At 35.7% G+C, this 24683-nt stretch overlaps 1 protein-coding gene across 1 annotated transcript in view; it reads right to left on the reverse strand.

Moving 5' to 3' along the window:
• The window catches only part of uif (sushi, von Willebrand factor type A, EGF and pentraxin domain-containing protein uif), a 27678-nt gene extending 3632 nt beyond the window's left edge, over window positions 1-24046 (reverse strand). Inside the window, exons 1-33 of the mRNA XM_088239756.1 lie at window positions 24031-24046; window positions 23689-23770; window positions 21765-22072; window positions 19773-20894; window positions 19510-19689; window positions 19221-19403; window positions 17919-18278; window positions 17631-17833; window positions 17378-17545; window positions 17030-17292; window positions 16627-16943; window positions 16356-16537; window positions 16081-16271; window positions 15280-15974; window positions 14703-15196; window positions 14385-14598; window positions 13832-14302; window positions 12903-13744; window positions 11791-12674; window positions 11309-11688; window positions 11058-11223; window positions 10725-10976; window positions 10335-10638; window positions 10009-10246; window positions 9404-9616; window positions 8912-9067; window positions 7870-8014; window positions 6506-6577; window positions 4312-4502; window positions 3279-3452; window positions 2732-2908; window positions 2103-2264; window positions 773-897 (exon numbers count right to left, since the gene is read on the reverse strand). Of these exons, the coding sequence (XP_088095882.1) occupies window positions 773-897; window positions 2103-2264; window positions 2732-2908; window positions 3279-3452; window positions 4312-4502; window positions 6506-6577; window positions 7870-8014; window positions 8912-9067; window positions 9404-9616; window positions 10009-10246; window positions 10335-10638; window positions 10725-10976; window positions 11058-11223; window positions 11309-11688; window positions 11791-12674; window positions 12903-13744; window positions 13832-14302; window positions 14385-14598; window positions 14703-15196; window positions 15280-15974; window positions 16081-16271; window positions 16356-16537; window positions 16627-16943; window positions 17030-17292; window positions 17378-17545; window positions 17631-17833; window positions 17919-18278; window positions 19221-19403; window positions 19510-19689; window positions 19773-20894; window positions 21765-22072; window positions 23689-23770; window positions 24031-24046 (9930 nt within the window). The remainder of the gene's footprint in view (window positions 1-772; window positions 898-2102; window positions 2265-2731; window positions 2909-3278; window positions 3453-4311; window positions 4503-6505; window positions 6578-7869; window positions 8015-8911; window positions 9068-9403; window positions 9617-10008; window positions 10247-10334; window positions 10639-10724; window positions 10977-11057; window positions 11224-11308; window positions 11689-11790; window positions 12675-12902; window positions 13745-13831; window positions 14303-14384; window positions 14599-14702; window positions 15197-15279; window positions 15975-16080; window positions 16272-16355; window positions 16538-16626; window positions 16944-17029; window positions 17293-17377; window positions 17546-17630; window positions 17834-17918; window positions 18279-19220; window positions 19404-19509; window positions 19690-19772; window positions 20895-21764; window positions 22073-23688; window positions 23771-24030) is intronic.
• Between the last annotated feature and the right edge of the window lie 637 nt (window positions 24047-24683).

Here is a 24683-nt window from a genome sequence, read left to right on the forward strand (position 1 = left end):
TTATTTTAGTAATTTAAAGCCAAAAATAAGTTTATATTGAAAATAAATATAGAGACATAATACTAATACTGATTCTATATCAAGTTATTTTAAAAACAGCAATTAATGATGACTTCACAAAAATATAAAAATAGTATGTAAATAAAAAAATATGTTCATTTATTTTAGTTTAACCAATATGCTTATTACTAGTTTTATAATTATTAAATATTAACTATTTATGTAGTATCAGAGGGTGCGCTGGAAACATGACTGCATATTTTCAGCAAGCTTTTGGTCCATAGCCACTTATAGCTATTCGTAAACATGCTGCGAAATAGTCATATGTCAAACGGGGGTGATGTTTTGTTTTGATTGCATTAATTGTAGAAAATGTAGATTAGCAGAGGAAAGTGGATCCAAAAAAGCGGCAGGTGACTAGGAATGGGTGCCGGTTGACCGCGGTCGACGTTTTTGCCACCCACGAAATAGTGAGTTTTCAAAATGTTTTTTACAGAAAATAGACGGAAGATTAACAATAGCCTTTCTTAAAATTTACTTTTAAAATTATGTCATCAGTAAAATATAATAATATTTTAATGTATCAAAGGTTAATAACCATTAATAACAGATAGCAGTATTTTAAAAACAAACAATAAAAGAAAATACATACTGATAAATTTTTTAATCTAGTACATGAGATAATAGCTGATAAGGGATTTCCATCACAATATCTTCGTTTATTTTAGGATGAATCAATCAAAAATATTAAAAATAATCATAAAATACATACCGCAGATGGTCCTTTAGTGCTCATGTTAGGTGGGCATGGTAAGCAGCTGGTTTGTTGTGAATCTGGTTGGTAAGTGCCCTTTTTACATGCCACACAGCTGTTTAAAGTTCCGTTGAGGTAGGATCCTAAAAAAATATATTTTTGCATATTTCAGAAAAAAAATTGTATGTAAGCATAATATGAATTTATCAATCAGAAAAATAATAATTGAGTTTAAGCGAGTAATTTTAAAGAGTGCAAGTTTGCACAAATGGCATTTATAAATTCTCACCTGAAATCATAAAATAAATTCAAAAATGTTCTATTGCACGGTAATTATTGTAATCTAAATGTAAAAACAAGAGGTTTTTTTATTAAAATTTAATTTTGCGCATGAAATAAAAGTTTCTCGTGCATGATATTCATATGATTTCATATCATTTTTCATGAAAAATATACAAGAACAACTTAAAAAGAAAAGCATTCTACATTAATTATTCAGAAAATAATATATGAATTTGTTTTATTTAAATTATTATCATTAGATTGCAAAGTACGGGTAATTTTTATTAAATAAAATTTTCAAACGGGTTATAATTTAATATGTTACATAACTTTGCACTCATGATCTAAGGTTACGATGATGCTACTATGCTAAAAATATTTATTTATTAATAGATAGTATGTATATACATAGAATATTCTGACACTCTTCCACACCCATAAGGCACTGTGCTGGATTGTTGCATATATTTTACACAAAGCTTTTCAATGCAGTAAAAAGTGTAAAATTATAAGACACATACTATACCTTTTATTGGGTTAAAATATTTAATTTAATGTAATACAATTAACAGTTTCAATACATATGAGCCGTGTTCAGGTTAAAGGATTCAAACCACAATTCTGGAAAAAGCAGTTTCATTATTTTTTATATAATGATGTAATAACTTACATTTTCATATAAGTTACTAATTAAAATTACTTCCACTTATTTTTTCGACCAATTTGCGCTTTTAGCCTCTAATGGGCATCTTCAGACAATGTGTTTTAAACCGTATTGTGTAAGACTTAAACACATTCTAGCAGAAGGATTTGAATTGCTAATATCTATTGACTTAAATCCTCTTGCAGCAAATCTATGCAGTTGGTTTAAAACACATTTGAAATAACGAAACCGCTTTTTACAGAATAATTGTGATTTGAAGTCTTTGACCTGAATATGGTCAATATTTGGGTGTAGCATTATGTTTTTGTTTTTAATGCTGTTCCTCTCCAAAAAAGAGACGAGCTTTTGACTTGGAGAGGGACACATTACACTGACTCCTCCTATACAGGGGAACATATTTACCGGGTTTGCAGACAGGCAGAGTGCACTGGTCGGGGCTGGAGGCTCCCTTGCCTGAGGTGGTGGTTCCCGCAGGGCACGGAATACACAAGGCGCGCCCCCCGGTTGCCCTCAGCGTGCCCCGAGGGCACGCCTCACACTCCCCGCTACCGCCAAGCTGCATGCCTGGGGAGAAAGACATTTTTAAAAAGGAAAAAGTGTACCAAACCTATGTACTTTAAAAAAATTTAATAGTTCTTGTGCAGATATAAATGATAGTGACTGACCGAAGCTAGATTTTCCGCCAAAACCAAGACCGAATTTTGGCTTCTCAGACTAGTACCGGATTATATTAACTTCCATGTAACAGAAATGATCCAGATGCACTGCAATTGGAGTACTAAATTTGCAGTGCCCAATGCGCAACTGGGTGCAGATAGGGAATTGATGATGTTGATTCTAAGGTAAAGTCCATTCAGGTGGGCCAGTAACAAAACTATTATTTTTTAGTAATAAATAAAATAATGTAGCCACATGTTTATCGGACCAATAAAAACCAACAAAAACTCGAAGTGTGATAAAGAACAGTATTATCAGCTTACTGGACAAATTAGCGCAAGGCATGATTTCAATAAATAAAATGGAAAACTTGCCAGGTGGACATTCATCTCTGCATTCCTGTCCGGAGACGGCTTCCTGGTTGCGTGTTGTTTGTCCGCGTGCACAAGGAATACACGTAAAGGCTCCTTCTTGGGGCTGGTATGATCCGTGGCCACATGGCCGACACAAACCGGCAACCGCATCGTAGTATTTTCCAGCAGGACAACGTTCTGAGTAAAAAAAATCACCATGAAAATATGCATTTATGATTATGTTAGGAAGATCAAAAAGGTAGTATTTTTTTCAATAAAGTGATACATCTACTTATTCAATGAATACATTACTTAAGTCATATCCCTGTAAAATATTTTAATTAAACCTTCCATGGGTTTTTCTGTCTTGATTTGATTAATATAAAAATGTTAAAAGTGTTTTAATAATGATTTTTTCATGAAGGTAAATATTATGTAAATAAAAAAAAAAATCAGGGCTTTTTATAAACTTTTAAAATAGTTTTAAATGAACAACTATAAAATATAATATACACACATCTAAAAAAAAATATTCACGGCATGTATGTGGATTTTTCACAAATGTTACCTTTGCAATCAGCCGCACTTCGCGCTCCCGGTGCGTTGGTGACTCCTGGTTGTCCGGCTATAGCCGGGCAGGCCAGACACTGCAGCTGACCAGCTTCTGATTGGTAGCTTCCCAATGGACACATGACACACTTTCCACTGGGGGCGTGGTAGAAGGAACCCACAGCACAAGGAACTGGAAATCACATTTTTTCAAATATAGCAACTCACCAGAACCCTTTTTTTTCAAAATAATACGGTACAAAAATGAAATTTAAAAAAAAATGTTCCTTTAACAATGCGTAGTAGAAATATAATTATACTTTTTATTTTTGGAATTCCCTACATCGCTCTTGAAAGGGCAAACAACCTTTCAATATAGCCCATTATATGATGTTCCATTGAAATGGTCACCCTATACCTATTAAACTCACGCCCCTCCCTTCATCCCCTCCCTCTTTTTAAAAACTATTTCTTCCACAACATAAAATATTTTCATAACCTAATCAGTGCATGTAAGGGTTGCTTATTAAAATGCATGGCATGTTGGTTTTATATTTTTGTGTGACAACTTTGGCAAAGGTGAATAGTGGATTTTGCGTGCTGGTTTAATTAGTGTCCTGATGAAGAGACGGGTACATCTTGAAACCAGTAGATATAGAAAAGCCAGTAAGTGGTTATATACAAATATTTAATAAATATTTTTATTTATAGTATAAACTGATATATCTTTATTTTATGTCAACCTTGCCAGAAATCTAACCCGGGACCTCAGGCGCAATTGCTAAAGGTCTAAAAAGCACATCGCGAGGGGGATTAATCTCGGCCAGAATTTATTTTCAGGATTTTTATCTGAGAGCAGCCATTAAGTCAAAAACACACGTCCAGGTTAACACACAGAACTGTATTCTTTATTCTAACTGGACAAGGATTGGATCTAATTCACTGGAAACTAAACACAGAGGAACACCAGATCTAAATACCACTTTTAAAAACATTATAGGATTCAGTGCACTTGTTTTTATTGGCTAAATATAAAATAAACAAATATTTACCACAATCGGGTGCCATCACAACTTGTCCCAGAGGACAGGCGTAGTCAGACACCAGCTCTAGTGATGCTGGATCAGGTACAGTGTTGGGAAGGATATCTCTCACATCAAACTGGTCTTCTTCCAAGATCAATTTCTGAAGTAAGCGTTCTACGCTTGATCGTTCGTTCGTTCCAGAGTGGATCACAGGGTCGCTGTTATTAAAATACATTTTAATATAATTAAAGTAAATAATTTAAGCTGTCTGCTGGATGTTTTTAAGATTTCAACATGCATGTGAACCAAGTAAAATAAAATACATAAGCAAAATTACTTTTCCCTACTAATGGTTTCATACATTTCATACTGGGGCTAGAAAATATATACATGCGTTTCGTTTTTTTTCATTCTCAATTTATTTTATACCTTCTGAATATAAACACACATATTATTTTATGTAGAAATATAAAAAAAAGTCCTGATTTAACATGGAAAACTCCTAGTAAGGACCAGAAACAAACCACACATGTAAATAAAATTATACGTAATAAATTTTTAAAATATATTTTTTTAAATACGGGAAAAAAACATAGAATTACATATATGTACTGTGTGCTAGAAGAACAGCGTTCATCGGTGTTTTGGGAATAGAGGTGCGGTTACGTGTCAAGAAAACAAATCTAGATGACTCACAAATGTACTTGTCACTTTAAGTATAAAGAAAGGGGAGATAAAGTTATTTATGAGGAACACAAAATTTTGATCATTTTCTTCAGAAAAAGAGAACTCTTTGAGAAGGAAATATGGAAATCAGGGCTTATGTCCTGTCATTGGCTGATTTAATTGATCACTTTATCTTCTTATGTTTAAACATCCACAATTCTTAAATTCCCCCATCAGTTGATTTGAGAATATATTATATCGAGTTTGAAATATGTGTTGTCAAATATTGTCAGATAGATTAGAAATAAAAAACAGAAAAATATAATGATTAGTTTATTAAATTTTGATGTTAACCAAGATTGTTAAAAAAGATTAACAAAACCTAGGTACTAACAACTTTATGATACATGTTTCCAAAAGAGACTAAATGTCTTGTGCTTGAAAAAAGGAATCAAGTTTTGGAAGAGTAGAGCTACTATTCGGTTTAAATATATTGATACTATGATTAACAAGTCACTAAAATTCTTGAGTTTTGTTAGCAGGACATCTAGTGACTTTACTAATATGTTCACGGTTAAAACAATATACTGCTCACTTGTTCGTCCTCTTTTAGAATATGCATTCGTGATCTGGTCTCCCTTCTATGTAGGCCGGATAAATCATATCGAATCGGTGCAACATCATTTGCTAAGAAAAGTAGCATGGATTATTGGCCTCGAGAGGGGAGACCACACTTATGGAGAAATGGAGTCAATGTTAAAAATCTCAAGTCTACAAAAACGTAGAAATAACATTGACTCCATATTTATGTTTAATTTACTAAATGGCTTAATTGATGTACCATCGTTACTGGTGGCACTACTACACGTGGTACTACTACAAGTGGCATTCAATGTTCCAATCCCTCGATTGCGAAATAATAATGTGCCGTTCCTCGATCAACACAGCACAAATTATGGCTTGCATGCACTAATGTTCCGATTGTGTCGTATTATAAACTCGAGACAAGATCTGGACTTTTTTGGTGTAAGTCTTTATAGATTTAAAAAATCACTAAGATAGACCGGATCTTGTCTTGAGGTAGTAATTATTTTTTTTTTTCAATTTTATTAAGTTGTATTTTATTTTATTAGTGCCTGTATTTATTATAAGAAATTGTATTTACCATCGGTAAAATGGACTGCATAAGTCCGTCAAATAAATAAATAAATAATAAATAAACAAAACCTATAATTTTATTTTTAAATTGCACTACAACAGGCCAAGAGGCCCAATTACAGTGGTGAATTACAACACAGTACCCAGGCTTGAGAAAAATCACATTAAATTTATATGATCGGAAACTCAGGATAAAGCTACTGGGACACAACACTACTTAAATTTTTGCCTGCACAAATTATGACTTTGAAACCATTTTATTTTAGTGAGATATCATGCAAGAACACGTGTGTGGTTATAATATAATATTTCACTGTGCTGAATATGTGCAATACGTACATGTACAAATATGGCATGCAATACAAGAAAATGTTTAGGTTGATGGAATAAAACTCACTTGATTGCAGGGAATGATACTTGCACATTGTATGTGTCACTCGCCTGCCTTCCTTCGCGGCTACTTTTGTTCCTAAGAATAAATCCAAATTTTCATGCACTAAAGTAATTTCACAAACACAAAAAACCTGACATACACACTTTCAAAGAGGTGAATTTCAACTTAACTGTGGTAAATATTCAATAATTTGTAAGAGTCAAAGTATTGAAATTTTAGCATCAAAACTTTGTTCTGAAGCAAAAATTTTAGGATAAATAAAGATACAGTTTTGAGTAAAAAATAATGAGGTATTCCTCTCCTCTTAAATGAGATTTTTTTGTAAGTTCTTGGGCTGTGATTATTTCATATAATAACTAAATAAATCAAAAAAATATATACATACGAATGATATAAAAACTTATATTTACATATAAGTTATCAATTAAAATTACTTGGTTCTAAATAAATAACTTAAATAAAAAATATATACATTTAATTCACAAATATTTCAATTTGGTAGCAATTGTCTATTGGTCGTCAATAACCATATCAGAAAATCGAAATCAGGTTATGCTTAAGTGAGGAGCGAACCTCCGATCTGATATTACTCAAATATATCAATTTCTAAGAAGTTAACTTCTTAGATCTCTAATCCAGATTTTGCAATACTACGACAGTATCACAAACTATTCGCATTGATAAATTATACATATTTTCAAAATGCAAGCTGCGAAAAAAATATAATAAAAGAAAGTGTGCAGGTCAAATAAAATCTACAGTAAATAAAAATAGAGATACTTGTAAATACATAATGTTGCAGAGTGCAAATATTGTGTGATTTATTTTGTCCAAATACGTGCATAAAATTATAAAACAACACAAGAGTGCACATGTAAATAATAAACAAACACATTCATGCACTACTCCTTCACATATTGGTGCTACAATCAAACAAAAAGTGAAAGCTATTTTGATAAAAGCCTTTTATTTTTAGATTTATTTTGAATTAAAATTCCTTAAGTACAAAAATGTCTGTTTTGAGCTAAAAATTAATGGCTTTTGAAAACTTTGAAATTTAGATTTTGATGTTGGATTGTAGACTAGTCATAGTAAATAGAACCAGGTTTAAACACTTTTGATATACATTTTAAAATGTGTTTACTGGTAAGTATACTAATGATTTAAAATCACACAAGCAAAAAACAAAGTTGTGTACTTTAAAATTCTCAGCATTAGAGATTATTTAAAACTAAAAGGTAAATTGTAGCCACTCCCTTTGATGAATAGTATATTGTACAAAATTTTAAAAGAGAATTTACAAACTTTGACAAAATGGTCATATAGTGATTATCAATTCACCCATTGAAATATTCAAAAAGACTTACTCTTCAACTGGTAAAATAGCATCTAAAACATAAGTTCCACCATCCTTTTCCGTCTTGGACGATTGGGCAGCTTGTCGAGTTTGGCGACTGGTTGCGCGGTGATCGCACTTAACATTGATGTCCAATTCCTTGCATTCTCGAGTACCTAAATGAGTTAATTGATTATTAGATTATCTCATATAACTCAATTCAACAACAGAACATGTCACAGACAGAAGATAGAAGCCATACTGTTTTATTTGAACACATATAAAAACTACGCTTTTTCTATATTTGTGGTGACAATGTTAGATTTTACCAGAACAACAACCGAAGAAAGCAACTCAGCATTTTCTTCTTAACAAAATACATTATATTATGCAAGAAACATTATAATATACAGGACGTTAACTCAATAAAAAAATAGGATGACGTATCCGATGCAACGTTCTGGAGTACATATACTTCACCCACTGACATGGAGATGTGAAGAACAAAATAACACGATTCATAAAAGGACCACCGGGGTGGTAACATCAGTCAGCTCAAGCCAGTCATACAGTCAGTCTCGTATTTCATAACAAAGTTTTTATTTTTATTTTGCACCACAACAGGCCAGGAGGCCCAATAACAGTGGTAAATTACATCACAGAACACCCAGGCTTGAGAAAAATCATACAAAATTTTTGTGTTCTCGCCAGGAATCGAACCCGGAACCTTCCATGTGTGAGTAAAGCGTCTTTATCACTACGCCACGGAGGCCGCCTGTATATTATTGAACATATAATAAATATGCACTGGTAAATTAACCTCGTTTCTTCTGTCCATCTCCAACTGGGTTAGGAGCTCCCCCCCCTTAAGCTAATAAATTCCTACATTTTTATGTATGAATGACGATAATCCCAACTTTTGGATTGTCCCTTTTCAAGTAATTGTTAAATTTGATCATGCCACGTCGTTTTTTGATTATAAACATTCACATATTAAATCTTTTTACTAGTTTTATCTCTATCCATTTGCTCTATGTGGAAATTACATTGGTTAGATAAAGAGTTCCTCTTACCATCCACAAAGTAAGAACAGAAGTTCCAGTCACGATTAAGTTGATTGACGGCATTTCGCACTTTCTGTCTGAGTACTCCTTGTCCGGCTTCATTACAGAGAACAGAACTTGGGAATAGCATTGATACTTTGAAAACTCGTTGCGCAGGGGTCGATTCTGCAAAATGCACAAAAGAAGAATAAAACATACATGAAGAAAATGCTTTATTATGACTGCATATTATATTACGTAGTAAATTATTTGAATATTATAGAAGCACATAGGGAACATTATGTTAATGAATATGACTGGCTTTAACCACTTTAAAACTTTTTCAGTTTTATTATTTGTGATATTATGTCGCTAAAATGTACTAAATGTTCTCTAAATAATTGGAAAAATAAAATGTTATACATGAAATTAAATATACACAGGTTTGATTGGCAATTAATAAAATGTCATCTGTATATACAAACATCATATTTTTACTTATTTGACTTATTCGTAACTTACGTGAGCAAGCTGGATAAACCATGGGCAGTTTAGAATCCTGAGTTGGTCTCCAGAAGCCTTCAGCTCCGCAGGTGTAGAAGGGAGGAACAGGTTGGGAGAATCGCAGTCCAGGCTTGCAAGAAATCTCACACACCTTGAACTGCCCGCCCGCTCCCCAGTCCCTGCAAGATTGGGATCCACCAACAGGATCAGCTAGCAGTGGGCAGAATTCAGCTGCGAAAAAAGATATACATATTATTGATAAATAAATATTCGAGATATAGTTGGGCAACCAGGAATTTGCCGATGTAAAGGTGTCAAACAGCCCATGACAGTGGCTTGTTTCTCGGCTCAATATCTCAATGTGTTGTACTAATAATATTATTATGTTTTTTTTTATACCATAATTTATGTATATATGTATATTGTATATGTATTATTTTGTATATATTTTTTAGACGCCATAAGCATAATTTAAATAATGTAAATGAATACCTCGACATAAGTTGTGCCCAGTGAGGTATTCATATGGATTTTTTTTTAAATGTAAATCATGAAAATAAATAAAGAGCATTTAGTAGAACTATAAGAAAGTATCTATTGTAGTTTGATGAGATATTACTTACATAATAGTGTAACCTTGAAGGTACAGGAAGCAGTGTTTCCAGCTTGATCAGAAGCAACATACGCAATGTCGTATGTTCCCCATAATAAAGTCTGTCCAGGCAAGTAACCGGATTTCTCTTCAACTTTCACAACTCCAACATTATCACTGAATTGTGGTTCATCCCAGTTGACAACAGATGATCCATTTTTAGCGATAACCCACAAGTCACCGGGACAATGTTCAACTCTAGGTGCTTCCTGTAAGAAATACATATTAGCCAGTATTCCACCAAGAATCTAAAAACATAAAAAAAACTGCAAATATTTATTGCTATATTTAACAGACCTTGTCAACTTGCAGTTGCTGGCATTTGTTTCCAACATAACCCTTTGGACAGACTCGTTGTCCACAGTGAGATGGTACAAGTCGTTCTACTCCACCGACAATATCTTCATATCCTGCCCAAGTAAGCACAAGGCCGATGTAAAGTACCGGTTCGGTTCTGCAGTCTCGAACTTGTTTTTGAATTTCATTGGTAACATCAAGAGCACGGTTCCATACTTGTACTTTAGTCAAATGTCCTTGGAATCCCGATTCCGTGTATGATTTAGGATTATCAGATTGAGGCTTTCCAAGGGTTACCCATGCACTGAAATGTTAAATTTAATAAGTTTCTGTTGGACTAGTAATTATTTGTTTTTTTAAAATTGTTACAAGGTTTTAAACAAAACTTACTTGGGAGGTAATCTTCGTCCGCTTCCATACCCTTCAATCTTGCTGGAAATGAGACCTTCAGTGATGAGAATGAGTTCGCCGCCATTAGCTCCATTCCATACCAGAGCGATGTGATGCCATTGTCCATCATTTATTGTGGCGTATTCACCGAAACTTAAGTACACATCCTGCAGTTCCGGGAACAGGGATACTTGAACACCATTAGAATGAGCCTGTATTGCTGCACGGCGACCGGTAGCAACATGACCAGAGCTAAAAAAGATTAAAAAAATTACAATACAGGAAAGGTTTCGTTGGACAACTAATAGTGAGAATAATTTATTTAGAACTTACTTTACTGAATACATAGTAAAGAAAATGCCTCCTCCATCTTGTTCAGTGAACTGAACCCACATTGCAATTGTTAGTCCGTGAGTTTCACCAGAGCGGAAAGGCACCACCTGGGCTGCACTTGAGCGTAAAGCATCACTGAAATAAAGGTCGTAATCCACGCTGATAGCTGAAAAATAAAATAGAATATAACACATGACAAACAGTAGAGAAAAACCGATCGAAAAAAGTGGATACTGAGTTAATCTTCTTACTTTTACGGCAGTCATCTCCAGTCAAGTTGAATGGACATTGACAGTAGAATCGTCCAGGTAAGTCAATGCAAGTAGCTGATGGGGGACAAGAATTATCCTTGCAATCCATAATATCTTCCTCACAGTCCTTTCCAGTAAATCCTGGTGCACACAGACAACTGTAACCTTCACCTTCGTCAATGCACTGGGCTCCATTTTTACATTTTCCAGCTTCACACGCATCATACTCGTACTGACATCCTATTCCCTTGTAGTCACTGGAGCATGAACAATTCAAACCAGAGCCAAAGTCTTGGCATTTACCACCGTGCATGCAAGGACTTCCAATGCAGCGCTCTGGAGCAGTTTCACATTGCTTGCCATCGGTACCACTTGGGCATCTATAAAAAAATACATGTTAATAAAAATGTAAAGCAATATTCATATACATATGGTGTTTGTAGATTTGTTTAAATGTGCCTATATTAAATAGTATTACTTACACACAGAAATAGTCTTGGAATAAATCAATACAGACAGCATCATTTTGACAAGGCAGATTTGTACAAGTTCCAATATCTTTTTGGCATCTTTCTCCAGTCCACCCGGGTTGACAAACACACTTAAATCCACCAACTTCATCACGGCAAGAGCCTCCATTTAAGCATGGATCAGTAGCGCAATCATCAATGTTGTTTTCGCAAAATTCTCCTGAATATCCATCTCTGCACATGCACATGAACTTATTATCCAAATCAACACAGCGGTCAGTACCAAGAGGATTGCATGGTTCGCTTAGGCATTCGTCAATCTCAGCTTCACACTGTAACCCGACATACCCAGGACGGCATTTGCATATAAATCCATCTAGTTGATCGATGCAAGAAGCACCATTTTGACAAGGGTTTGAGGAACAGTCATCGACTGTATGCTGACATCTTTTTCCGGTATAACCAGCTTCACAATTGCACATGTATCCATTGACAATGTCAAGACAGTGACCGCCATTTTCACAAGGTGATTGAGCGCAATCATTATTGTTAACATCACAAGATGGTCCTGTCCATCCGGGATTGCAAACACATTCGTGAGAGAATAGTTTGTCTACACAAATACCATTTTTACAAGGTTCGGAAGCACAGAGATTGATTTTATCTTGACATCTCTTTCCTGCAAAGCCTGGAGGACAGGAACAACTAAAGTCTGCAACTAAATCAGTGCAGTTAGCTCCTAATAAGCATGGTCTCTCCGCACAATCATCTGTGTTGATTTCACATTTTTGTCCTTCCCATCCGGGTAAGCATTCACATTTAAAGCGACCTTGTTGAAGAGCAATACAGGAGGCTCCATTGATGCAAGGATTTCCATTAGCGTTACAAGGATCAATCTAAGAAAAAAACACATCGAATTAAATTTTTAAATACCTATAAAAGAAGGCTGAATTTATTTTTTGGTACATGTTGCTTAGAAATGATTAAGAATAAGAGAGGGAAAAATTCAGAGACATCATGGAATGGAATCGGCCAAGTTAAAACCGATCTCATTATTGTCATGGCAAACATAAACAATGCTTAATATCTACATTAAAATATACATAAATGTAGAAAAAACTTACAGTTACATCGCAATCAGTTCCAGTATAACCAGATCTGCACAGACAAGTGTAATTATTATATCCTGGTTCATCTTTACACATTGCTCTTTCAGGACAAGTATCATTTCTGCAGTCAGATTTTTCTTCTTGACAGTTGATACCAGTATACCCGGGAGGGCATGTACATCTATAACCCTGAGGAAGGTCTGTGCAAGAACCACCATTATAGCACGGCTGGCTAGCACATTCGTCCATATCAATTTCACAGCGTTTGCCTGAGAACCCAGCTGGACAGTAGCACTGTACTCCGTGCCCCTTAGGTATACACAGCCCTCCGTGTTGACAAGCCCCACTTGAGCACTCAACTGGCACACACTCTTCAATTCCCGTGGATCCTAGGGATGATGTCTTCATGTTGGTTGGACACTCGGCACATGCTGTTTGACCAACAATGTTTTGGAAGAAATTTCTGGGACAGGGCGAGCAAGGAGCGAGACCAGTAGGCGAGTAGGATCCAGGAGCACACTTAGCTCTGCACTTATCTTTGCCTGGAGCGGCAGGTTGATAAGTGAATGAATTGGCAGGACAAGCTTGGCAATCCTTGAAACCACCTGAAGGAGGTTCGCCACTATAACTGTTTCGTGGACATTCTAAGCATGGAACAAGGCCCGTGGGGGAGTAAGTTCCGTAACCACAAACTGGAACGCAATCCGTAATTGCCTTTGATCCCTCTTCTCTTGTAAATGTACCCTGGGGGCACCTCATACATGCTCCTTGACGGGCTTGATTTTGGTAATAACCCCGAGGGCACATGGTACAAGTCTTTTGCTTCTCTCCAGCAAAGGTTCCAGCTGGGCAGTGTACTGCAAAACAACAAAGTTAAAATAAGAAAATATATGTGTATGAAAATATATCTACTGACAGAATGTAGGCACATAGATAATACTCACGGCATCTAGGTACATCATTGGTATCCATATTCAAGACTTCTCCAACACTGCAAGTGAAACCTCTGGTAATCATGCTCCTGATTGCTCTTAAAGGCGGGCATTGATTACCGATGCTGGATACATTCAACAGAGGTTCAATTAATGCACTGGCGTATGGAACTGATAGGTCAAAAATAAGATTCAATGTTGATCCACAAAGATCATATAACTGAGGTTGTCTGACTATTGGTGCAATATCCAAAACGAAATCCATTTTAACCACATTTTCATCTAAAAGACTTGGTACAACTGTCAAGAAAGTGACGTTAATATTAATATTGATTGCAGAACATCTTTGACTTAGCCTTTCGTTGAGAATATCATCATATTGAGCTAATAAATCTCTGTACTGGGGTAAGCAGTTAGCAGAAACTGCACCAAGAGCTCTGTACTGAACTCCAGCTACCACGTGATAAGCTGCTTGCTGTGTATCTGTAAAAAAAACAAGATAAATTGTGAAATGACATGTTAGCATCTGGATATTACTTTGCGTACAATATTATATAATTCTTACTTTCTGAAACACAATCTGGAACAACCGATGTCGGTGTCCATAATCTCTTATTTTCACAAGCGAATGTCTTGACTGGTTCTCCATCAGTGAATCTGTATCCGGGTTTGCAGGTGGCGATGCATTGCAGTCCTTTGTCCCCAGGTAAGCAATTCAAAGCTCCGTTTGCTGGCGCAGAGAGTTCCCAGTCAACGCAAGGAGTAGCTTGTACCGAAACCTAAAATAAAAGTATTCACATGCATTACCATTTAATAAAATCAAGCTTACTGATTTCACCTGAAGCCCATCAATAAAAAATATATTGTAGTGAACCAAACATACCTGGAAGTTGCACTGAGCTTTGTTCCCATATTTATCAGAAGCAATTACTGTGACATTTTCGAATCCTCGAATTGGGATAATGGCTTTGTCTGGCACAAATTTAAGATAAACTTCTCCAGAAGCATCTGTGGTGTTGATTCTCCTTCTAGTGTCATTGAAGTTTACTGCGTAGCTTTCTTGTTTGTCAACAAGTTCAATAACATAGCTCTGCGGACAGCTTAACTTGGGAGGTGTGTTATCAGGAACGGTGATGTTTACTTCGCAGATGGCTACATTTCCATCGTAATCAAATGCTACATATTTAACAACCATGTTATCAAATACTTGTATCGGAGTTCTGAAATGTTGGGGAGTAACTTCGAGACGAGCAATTGATCCTGAATTGTCGATAGCAGTTGGTTCTGTGAAGTTGATGGGTAAGTAGCCGCCATTTTCATCTGTTTGCGCTACTAATGGTTGTTGCGGGCAGTTTTGGAAAACTGGTGGCTCATTATCTATAAAAAAAATACATAATTAAATTAAACTCCTTGTAAAAAGAAGTTTCATAATGTTATCTATTAAACAAAAGATTACGTACCAACACACGGAGAATATCCATAATCATAACCTAAAAGTGGCTCAATAGCTGGTTCATCACAACCCATCAATTCCACTTTCAAGCAAGCATTATCCATGAAGCTAACTATTCCCAAAATAACAAAACGGGCTTGTACATACTTGGGGAGAGTAATCATAGCTAACTCTCCATAGTTACCAGGATCTCTCATGGTTAGATTGAAATTGGGGAAATAGACTACATAATTTTCACTTTCAGCTTGTTTGTAGAAGAATCTTATCTCTGTTGGCCTGCCAACAATGTCTGATGTAACAACTCCTTTTACTAAGATGGCCTTTACTCTGTATACCTTTCCTAAGTCAATGCTGACATAAGTGAACGCTTCTTGTTTACCACACCAACCAGTTACAGAGTTAAGTCTTATATTTTTGGCTTCATAGTTAGGCCTTTCCGAAGTAGCGTTGATAGCTGAATCAGGAATCCTTCCAGATGCTAGGCCTAATGGTCGAATCACTTTGCATTCAGGTTCTCTCACGCAGGTAATGGGTCGCGGATTGATTAGGATATAACCGGGTCTTGAGCAACCGAACAGAACTTCCGATCCTTGTTCGTAGCTTCGTGAAATTTGAAGACCATCAGCAGGGCGGCCAGGATCCTCACATACTGGACCTTCGCATCGCAGATCTCCAAAGTCCCAGATACCGTTGCCTTGACATCTAAAAATATTTAATTAAATAAATGATTGATTTGTAAATAACATTATTTAACATTTTTATGTTAAAAAAATATTAAAATATGAACAGAGTCGAAACTATGACACACCTTACAACATTATCGTGTTTGCTTGTTTGACCTGCCAATTTGAAAGTATTTTGACAGCCAAAGAAGAATGAGCTTTGATATTTTGTATCCACATATTGACCATATTCTGCTCCGGGAGTTGGCAGTGGTACACCACACTCTTTCCTTGGGCAGGCAGGCTGTGACCCCGATAGCCAATAATCAGGCAGACCCTAAAATAAAGTGATAGATTAATTCAATTCATCTATAAAAATACAGAAAAGTCGTTAACTCATAATTGTTTTAATAGAACATACTTGTTTTGGATCATAAACACATTGTCTAAAGCCAGAGGAAGCTGTATTTCTTAAATATTTTCCAGGATTCTTGCAAGTTATTGTAACATTATCTCTAAATGGAACCAAAACACTATCAGGATCTTCTCTGATAATGGACAATCCATCATTGCGATCATCAGACAATGTCACACAACGAGCATCTAAAACAAATCAGAAGAAATTGTTAATATTGTAATCACATGTGTTTACTTATATTTAAATCATAAACAACAATTTTTAAATGACATACATTGACATTCTGGTACAGTTCCATTCCATGAACCTGCAGATGTGCACAGAAGTGAAGATGAACCAGCCATTACATAACCAAAATCACATTGGAATTTGACCAAATCACCAAAGTGGTACATATCTTTGGTTGAAAGCAATTTTCCATTTTCCGGAGAACTCAGGGTTGAACACATAACAGGAACACAGGATTTGTTTCTTTGGAATGTGTCTCCATCTCTCTCACCAGTTTCAGAAAGCTCGAGATTAAATCCGGCAGTTCCATTAACTTTATACAGTTCATAGCCAACATTGCAAGCGCACGAGTAGTTTCCAGGGCTAAAATAAAGCATAGTGGTTAGGACATATGCAATTTGAAATTAAAATGTGATAGGAATTTATATAAAAATGAATTGACTACTTACGTATTTATACATTTCTGATCACATCCTCCATTGTTGATGGCACATTCATTAACATCCAAACACTCTAAACGTGTACATCCCATGACTTCCAATTTCATGCACGGAGCTCCAACATAATCCTGAATTTTGAATTTAATGTACTGGGCTTCAATAGGCATTGGGAGATTTAAAACAGATAAGGTGGGTTCCAATATTCTGAACTCAACAGCTGTGCCATCAGGATTTGTATAATCTTTAAAGACATCAGTTAAGTCATTTGTGTGCTGAAAGAAGCAAATAACATTTTTTTAGGAAAATGATAATTATGTAACATCTAGAAATATATTATTATATTGATAAAAGTCTCACCTGAATTCTTACAGCAGTGGTGAATGCGATATTGCCATCAGCTCTCATGACACTCATTGTACGGAAGCCTCTAATAATTGCTGGTGCCTTTAGATCCAATAACACCCAATTGGTTCCTGGTTCAATGTTGTTTCCACACCATCCACCACCATTATTCAGACGAACCATCTATAAAAACAAAATATAATATTAATGGATTCGGAAGGTTACTAAGAACATGAATTCTTCAAGAATCATAACCAAAAGAACATACTCCTTTAGAGTAGCCAGGTTCTGTAGCTGATACCGTGATAGCTTCGTCAGGAATTCCTCCACTTATTAGGCCAAGGTCAGCCACTGGACGGCACTCTAGGCTTGGAAGGAACCCTGCGCGGCAGGCACATGTAAAGCTACCAGCAACATTCTTGCATTCTGTAGATGCTACGTCACACTGGCTGCTTATGCATTCATTGATATCTAAAACAATAAGTTTATTTTAAATCTTTGGAACATAAATCAATATTGAAATAAATTAAGAAACAATACCGGAAGTAACGCTTACCTTCGCATCTTGGTGGATTTTCGAATTCTTGGTTTGGTCCGCATTTAAGAACACTGGATCCAATGAGCTTATATCCTTTGTGACATTGCATGCGGAGTTCATCACCGTAGAAATACACCCTTGTGCTATCAATGACAATACCATTCTTTATTTCAGGGAACTTAGGACAAACCGCACGGCTACAAGTCGGTATATCACCAGACCAGGTTCCGTTACTCATGCAGAGAAGGACTGGCCATCCAGATCTTATGTAACCGGGCTCGCATTCGTAACGAACAATAGTTCCATAACTTCGACCCCCTCCGTTCAGAATTGAAATATTTGCATGTGGTACTTCAGGTAAAGATGTGCACTGGGAAGCTGGAAAACAAAAATATTTATTTAGTCAAATTTATAAAAAGTTAGGTAACATTATTTTGCAGATATATTATGGACCTGAAAAAGTTCTCGCTGTTTTTTCGTGACAACTAACAATTTATCTTTAAAAACGAGTAAAGTACATGTCATTGAAAGTATTGTTTTTATTGCTAGCAATACTTTCTTCCATCAAGAACGATTCATTTTTTCAGGTTATTTTTGAGGTAATCCACGAATCAAGCCATTTTTTGTCATCTTCATAAGAATGGAAGTACTGCTCAGCCAGGTAATGAGTTATTGATCGGAACAGGTGGTAATTGGAAGAAGCAATGTCAGGTGAATGTGGCTGGTGGGGTAGGACTTCCCATTTAAGTGTTTCCAAGCATGCTTTGACTGGCCTTGCAACATGTGGCCGAGCGTTGTCATGCTGCAAAATTACTTTGTCGTGTCTCTCCTAGTTTTGCAGCTGTTTTTCTTTCAATGCTCGGCTAAAATGCGTAAATTGTAGTAGATAGCAATCTCCTGTAATAGTTTCGTTGGGTTTGAGGAACTCATAATACACTTGTTGCTGAGCTGAGATGATGATGATAATGATGATGTTCGGTGATGTTCCGACAGAGCATGGTCACCGTAAATCTCCACAGTAATTCTACGTGCTTCAGCTGCAGATTTATAAAAAAAAGTAATGCATTAAAATTCCCCACTAATACTCTTTTTTTGGCACAGAACTGACATGTTTAATGCTATGAAAAAATATGTAGCTTACACTTCGGCAGAATAACATCTACTGTTATTTTAAGCCTAATGGTGGAGCTTCACAATGAAGTTGGCTATAGTATTGCCCAATGTAAAAAAGATAAGATAACACCATCTGTTGGGAAACAGCGAAAGCTTATTCAAGTCCCTATTAATTAACTATTAAAATAATACTCAGATAAAATTTACCTAAGCATGATGGTTGTCTCTCCCATCTTCCATCAGCTAAACATGAAATCTTTTCAATAGGCTGTCCAGTTGGGAATGCAAAACCAGCGTAGCACTGGTATGTTGCAATTCCTCTGTATGTTACATTTGTAGATCCAATTGAAAACCCATTATCAATTTGGGGTACAGGTCCGCAATATACCTCTGAAAAAAAGGGATTTTGTGATAAAAACTGACATAGCTAAAAAACTCAAATTAGCATAAAAATATATTATACCAAATAATTACAAAAAATAATTATTGTACAAACCTTGGCATTTTGGTATGTAGGTGGTAGACCAGTTTCCTCCATTCAAACAATGTGTGGTAATTTTAGCCTTTCCAGTTGCAAATTCTTGCCCTATGGGACATGTAAATGTAGCAACAGTTCCGAAAGCTGTGTCGCGATTTGAAGCCAAAGCACCGATTCCAGGCTGGAGTTCGGGACAATCTAAAAAAACGATAAAAAAAACATGCACCAGTATTTCTTTTATAGTGATAATTAAATAAAAATGTTTAAAGTAATATTATTACCGGCGGAGAATGTAGTTTTCCAGCCTTGTCCACCGTGCAGAGCGTCAGATACAAAACGAAGCAACATTTCTCCACTTGAAGCTGTCAATGTTATTTTAGGTTTAGTTGTGAAACCATTTTCTGAGTGAAGTCTTAGTCCACTGGTACTTGAACCGTCAAAGACCTGTACAACATCTGAATTGTGAATAGCAAACTCATCGAATTTTAATGAAATTGGTCCTCGTTTGGGATTTTTTATTTTGAATAAGCATTCCTGATTGCTTGGATAGTTAGTTAGACCATATGCTGGTGATGTCAATGTTCCATTGGATGCAATAAGAGTCGCTTTGCAGCCCTGGGTGTATCTAATATTGAATCCTTTTTTGGTGTCACCCAGACTAGTTTTGAAGTAAACATAGAGGCGGTTAGATGTAGAAATAATCACTCGTTGTTTGTCTTCCACTGTTCCAGTCAGTCGAGCTAGAACAGGACTAGATGGTAAAGAACCATCACGAATCAGAATGTAGTCTCTATCAATGCCAAGTTCAAAGTCTTCGATTTCTAAAGTTATAATTTTTCCCGCTTGAGCTTCAATAATGTACAGACATTCAAGACCACCGGGATAGTGATTAGGGAATCCTGGAGAAGTTAAAATTTGACCTTGAGGAGTGGCTCTTAATGTCCCTCCGCAAGTTGAAGGTTCGGTCTTCCACGAAGCTCTAAATCCTTTCCTTTCTACGGAAGCATCTGTGTTAAATTTGATGATCATGAAATTAGAAGCAGAAACAAACAGTTTACTCGAGAGTTCCTGTTTGCCAGACAGAGTTGCTAGGTTAACTGATTTATCATCAGTACGACCTCCCACGAGGATTTGGACAGTGTCAAACGATTTTTCAGTTTCAAAGTCTTGGAATTGGAGAAGGATATTGTGTCCTTGGGGTCCTTCGAGAGTCCACTTGCACTCACTTAGCGGAGGATACTTGTGTGGATAGTTAGGGCTCTCTACAACATCTCCACTGCTAGCCATATAGTAGTGACAGTTAGCTGGGCAATCCATTTCATCTGAAGAGTCTCCGCAGTCATCTTGCTTGTCGCACCGGAACGCAGCATTAATACACTTGCCATTAGAGCAATGGAATGCACCTGTAACAGAATAATTTACATTTAGTTATATCCCAAAAGACATACATATTTTCAAAAGGTCGTTTGCAATATTATATCAAAACAAGGGAAAAATAGAATATCACAACACCAAACTAGTTTATTTCGCAATTACTTAGCCGGATTTGAATTAAAAATTCTAATTCTAAAAGTATTTAGGCAAAGGCTTTTGTCTCATAGTTACACGTATTTATCAAAAGCATAATAAAGATTAAGAGATTGAGGTGATTTTTATTTTTGATGAGAAAGCTTTTGTTTTGTTGGAATCTAAGTACATAATATATTACATTTAATTTATTATAAAAATTACTGGAATATAACAACAAATATTATAAACATTTGATATTCAAGATTATCAAAGACCATTCAAAATGTACTTATATTATATTATTGACTTCTATGTAAACAATTGTAAGTTCAACAAAAATTTTAGTATGTCCAAACCTTTTTAGATGAATTTGTAGGAAAGCTGGGTTCTGGGCCATATGAATCTCTTTTCAAATGTCTTCGGAATCAATTATTTTATTTTGTTTTGTAATACAATATGTATTAAAAAAATAAATTTATAAAACATTGTATTTATGTAAGCACAAAATAAAGACAATAAGGTAATTCACAAAAATATAATTTTAAAAACTCAACGAAAAGAAAATATAAAAAATATTTAAAATGTAGACTCAATACAATTGAATAAATATATTGTGTAAAAGTATAAATTTTAATTCCGAACTATGCAAATCATGGTAGGATTCTACACGTGCGTAGTCAGTACAAACTTCTGGTAAATGGAATGATATGTGGAAATACAGTAAGTGAAAATGTTTTCGTAAAACATATATAGTGGAAGCTCACCAGCTGGGCAGGCACTAGCTCTGCACATGAACGGAAGCAGAGATTCGCAAGTGGTGAGTTCCCAGGACTGCCGTGTCCCCATGACGGTGACATCCACACACTCTCCGGCTTTGGGGTTGGGCTGCTCGAGGTCCCAGAAGCCGGCGTACTGCGACACCAGCCCCCCAGCGGCAGACTCCAGGGTGTTGGTCCTCAGGTCGTCCACGGACGCCAGACCCAGCCAGTAGTGGGGAGCGGCGCCGCTGGCCATGTGCGCCGTCATGTTGTTTTCTGAATACGATTCTATGACCATCAGCTCGCTGCCGTATCTGGGATGAAAATAATTGTATTTGAATTTAGAATTCTCTTCCCAACTTGTTTACTAAATAGAGATAATAACTGGACTGGATTTTCCTTGGCGGGAGGGATTTGAGTGGGCAAATCCTCGATGATTTTTCAAATATTTGAGTTTGTTTCATGTAAATCAAATGTTTGTTCTTTTTATATGATGTGCCATGTGTTATTTATTTATTTACGGTTTAGTGAACCTTTTACATAATTACAATAAAACCAGTGAAAAAAGAAATGCAACAAAAAATAGCACAATATTAAAAAATAACAAAAAAGTATACAGTAGTACAGTAAGAAATATTGCATCTGTAAAAAGTATAAATATTTACCTATTTAAAAGAAAGGTAAATTAAACATTGCGGGAATCAAATCTCACATTGAAAGGATGTCCTTTTTTCTCCAAACTTATAGGAATTGGATTATTGCTAATAATCGGGAATACACGGTAAGGTGACAACTCTTCAGTGTTACATAGTTTAAGGCATAAAGTTAGAAATGGTTCTTTTTCGTTTTGTGGCCGATAACTAGTAAATTTATTTTGTGTAATTAAGTACATTAATAATGATATTATCCACAGAATTCTATGATAACATTACTCGACTTACCTACGTTTTTTGGAACATGTATGAACATAGTTGCTTACTACAAAATGAATATCTGTAGTCTGTGAAAATGAACAAATAAATTTTTAAAATGCAAGGTTGACTTATGCGCAGTATTGCCAATGCCAATTTTCCAAATTCCTCAAAAATCAAGATCAAATTACCCAAATGAGGAGAAAACAAAGTCTAAATTCCCCACATAATTATCCCAAGAAAGAAAGAACAGCAGTTTTAATAAAATATATATAATATAACATGAAATACAAACTGGTTAGAATCGTGAGTATGACGAGGGTCCACCACCGGTAACTTTGTCATTTATGTACGTATATATATTTATATTTTTTAAATTCAAACAAAATAGATTTAAAGCTTAAAATTTGTGAGCTCTTAAGAAGAATTTAAACAAATTTAGTTAAAAACCTACCTTAGGATTATCTTGCGCTTTTTTACCAACAACTTTTAACAACCATTTATCATGTTTGCACAAAACCGTTATTATTTAGAAAGATAATAAAACAAAACATAAGCAGTCGTTTGTACTAGTACCTAATGTGCTCATTTTTCATTTGACTGTCATTGTTTTCATTTTCCATTAAATAGGGGATCCCCGAATTATTATTTGAAGTTAATGTTGGGTTGCTATTAAAAAATATCTATTTCATCCATCATAATTGATGTTTTAATCGCTCACCATCAAACTGTCAATGTGTTAGCTAGAGATAAATTAATAAATGGTGAAATGTTGGTGTCTCCGCATTTTTCGCGCATAATACCAGTCCCCACAAAATCCCCAATCGAGTTGAGATTCCCCGCAGTTTGGGGAATTCCCCACAAATTGGCAACCCTGCTTATGCAATTGTCCATAGATATATTCAAATATATTGGAGATGGTGAGATCACTTTAAGGGGGGGGGGGAAGGTATTTTATTATAATCGATCATAAATCAGTTTCAAGCCCTTTATGTCTAAAAGATAAATGAAAGTTCTACCTTCGACATAATTCTGCTGCTTTACCCCACGAATGTTTGATGTTGAAGAATTTGTAACAATATAATCCTTTTAGCTCCCAGCCTGAAACAATAAAAAACAAACAAATTAATTATGGCGTTAATAGTTTTTACACACATGTAATTTTATTACGTGAACATAATTTTATCACGGTGCGTGAGTAACAGTACGAAGATAAAGCTCATCAAGAGTTTTATCCACTCCATTTTCCGATATGCTGCAGAAACGTAGACCATCAAAGCAGCGGAAAGACGATGAATTGACGCTTTTGAAATGTGGTGCTGGAAACGCATGCTCCGAATTGCGTGGACAGCTAGACGTACCAACAGGTCCACCCATCGGTAGTTGAACTTTGGCGGTTTAACTCTGGTTAATGTTTGCCTAAGACTCATTCTCCAATTATTTGCACACGTTGCGTGCAGCAATGAGGATAGCCTTGAGCGACTGGTCATGGTCAGTGCGTGGAGAGAAAAAGAGGAAGAGGTAGATCCCCAACACGATGGACCGATCCGGTCAGGATAGCGGCAGGCACCTCGGTTGTTGGAGCGCTGCGTGCGGCGCAGCTAAGGGAGAGTTGGAGAAGAATTGTCGGGGCGGCCACAATGGGTCACGATCCTCAGTCACGAGGACAGCGATCAAGAATATTTTTTTTACCGTAAAAACATTAGTTAATTGGTATATAAAATAAAGGATAAGGATTCATTTAAAATTAATTTAAATTATTTATCGAAGATATGTAGGTACTCGACATTGAATTAATATTGAGAGAACGGACACCGAATAAAAAATACACGGGGAAATATATACATTTCTAATGATTGTTTATGTATAAGATGCAAATGGCGAAAGTATAGTATTTTTTCAACTTTCAATTGCAGTTGGAATGTTGACAAGAAACTTTCATTGTTATGTACTCGTATTACCCACAAACTGCCCGATTAGATTTTTACAATTAAATGTATTTTTCGATAATTTT

Source organism: Micrasema longulum, unplaced genomic scaffold (assembly GCF_059751315.1).
Source record: "Micrasema longulum isolate JH-2025_06_02 unplaced genomic scaffold, ASM5975131v1 h1tg002259l, whole genome shotgun sequence".
NCBI classification, from domain to species: Eukaryota; Metazoa; Arthropoda; class Insecta; order Trichoptera; family Brachycentridae; genus Micrasema; species Micrasema longulum.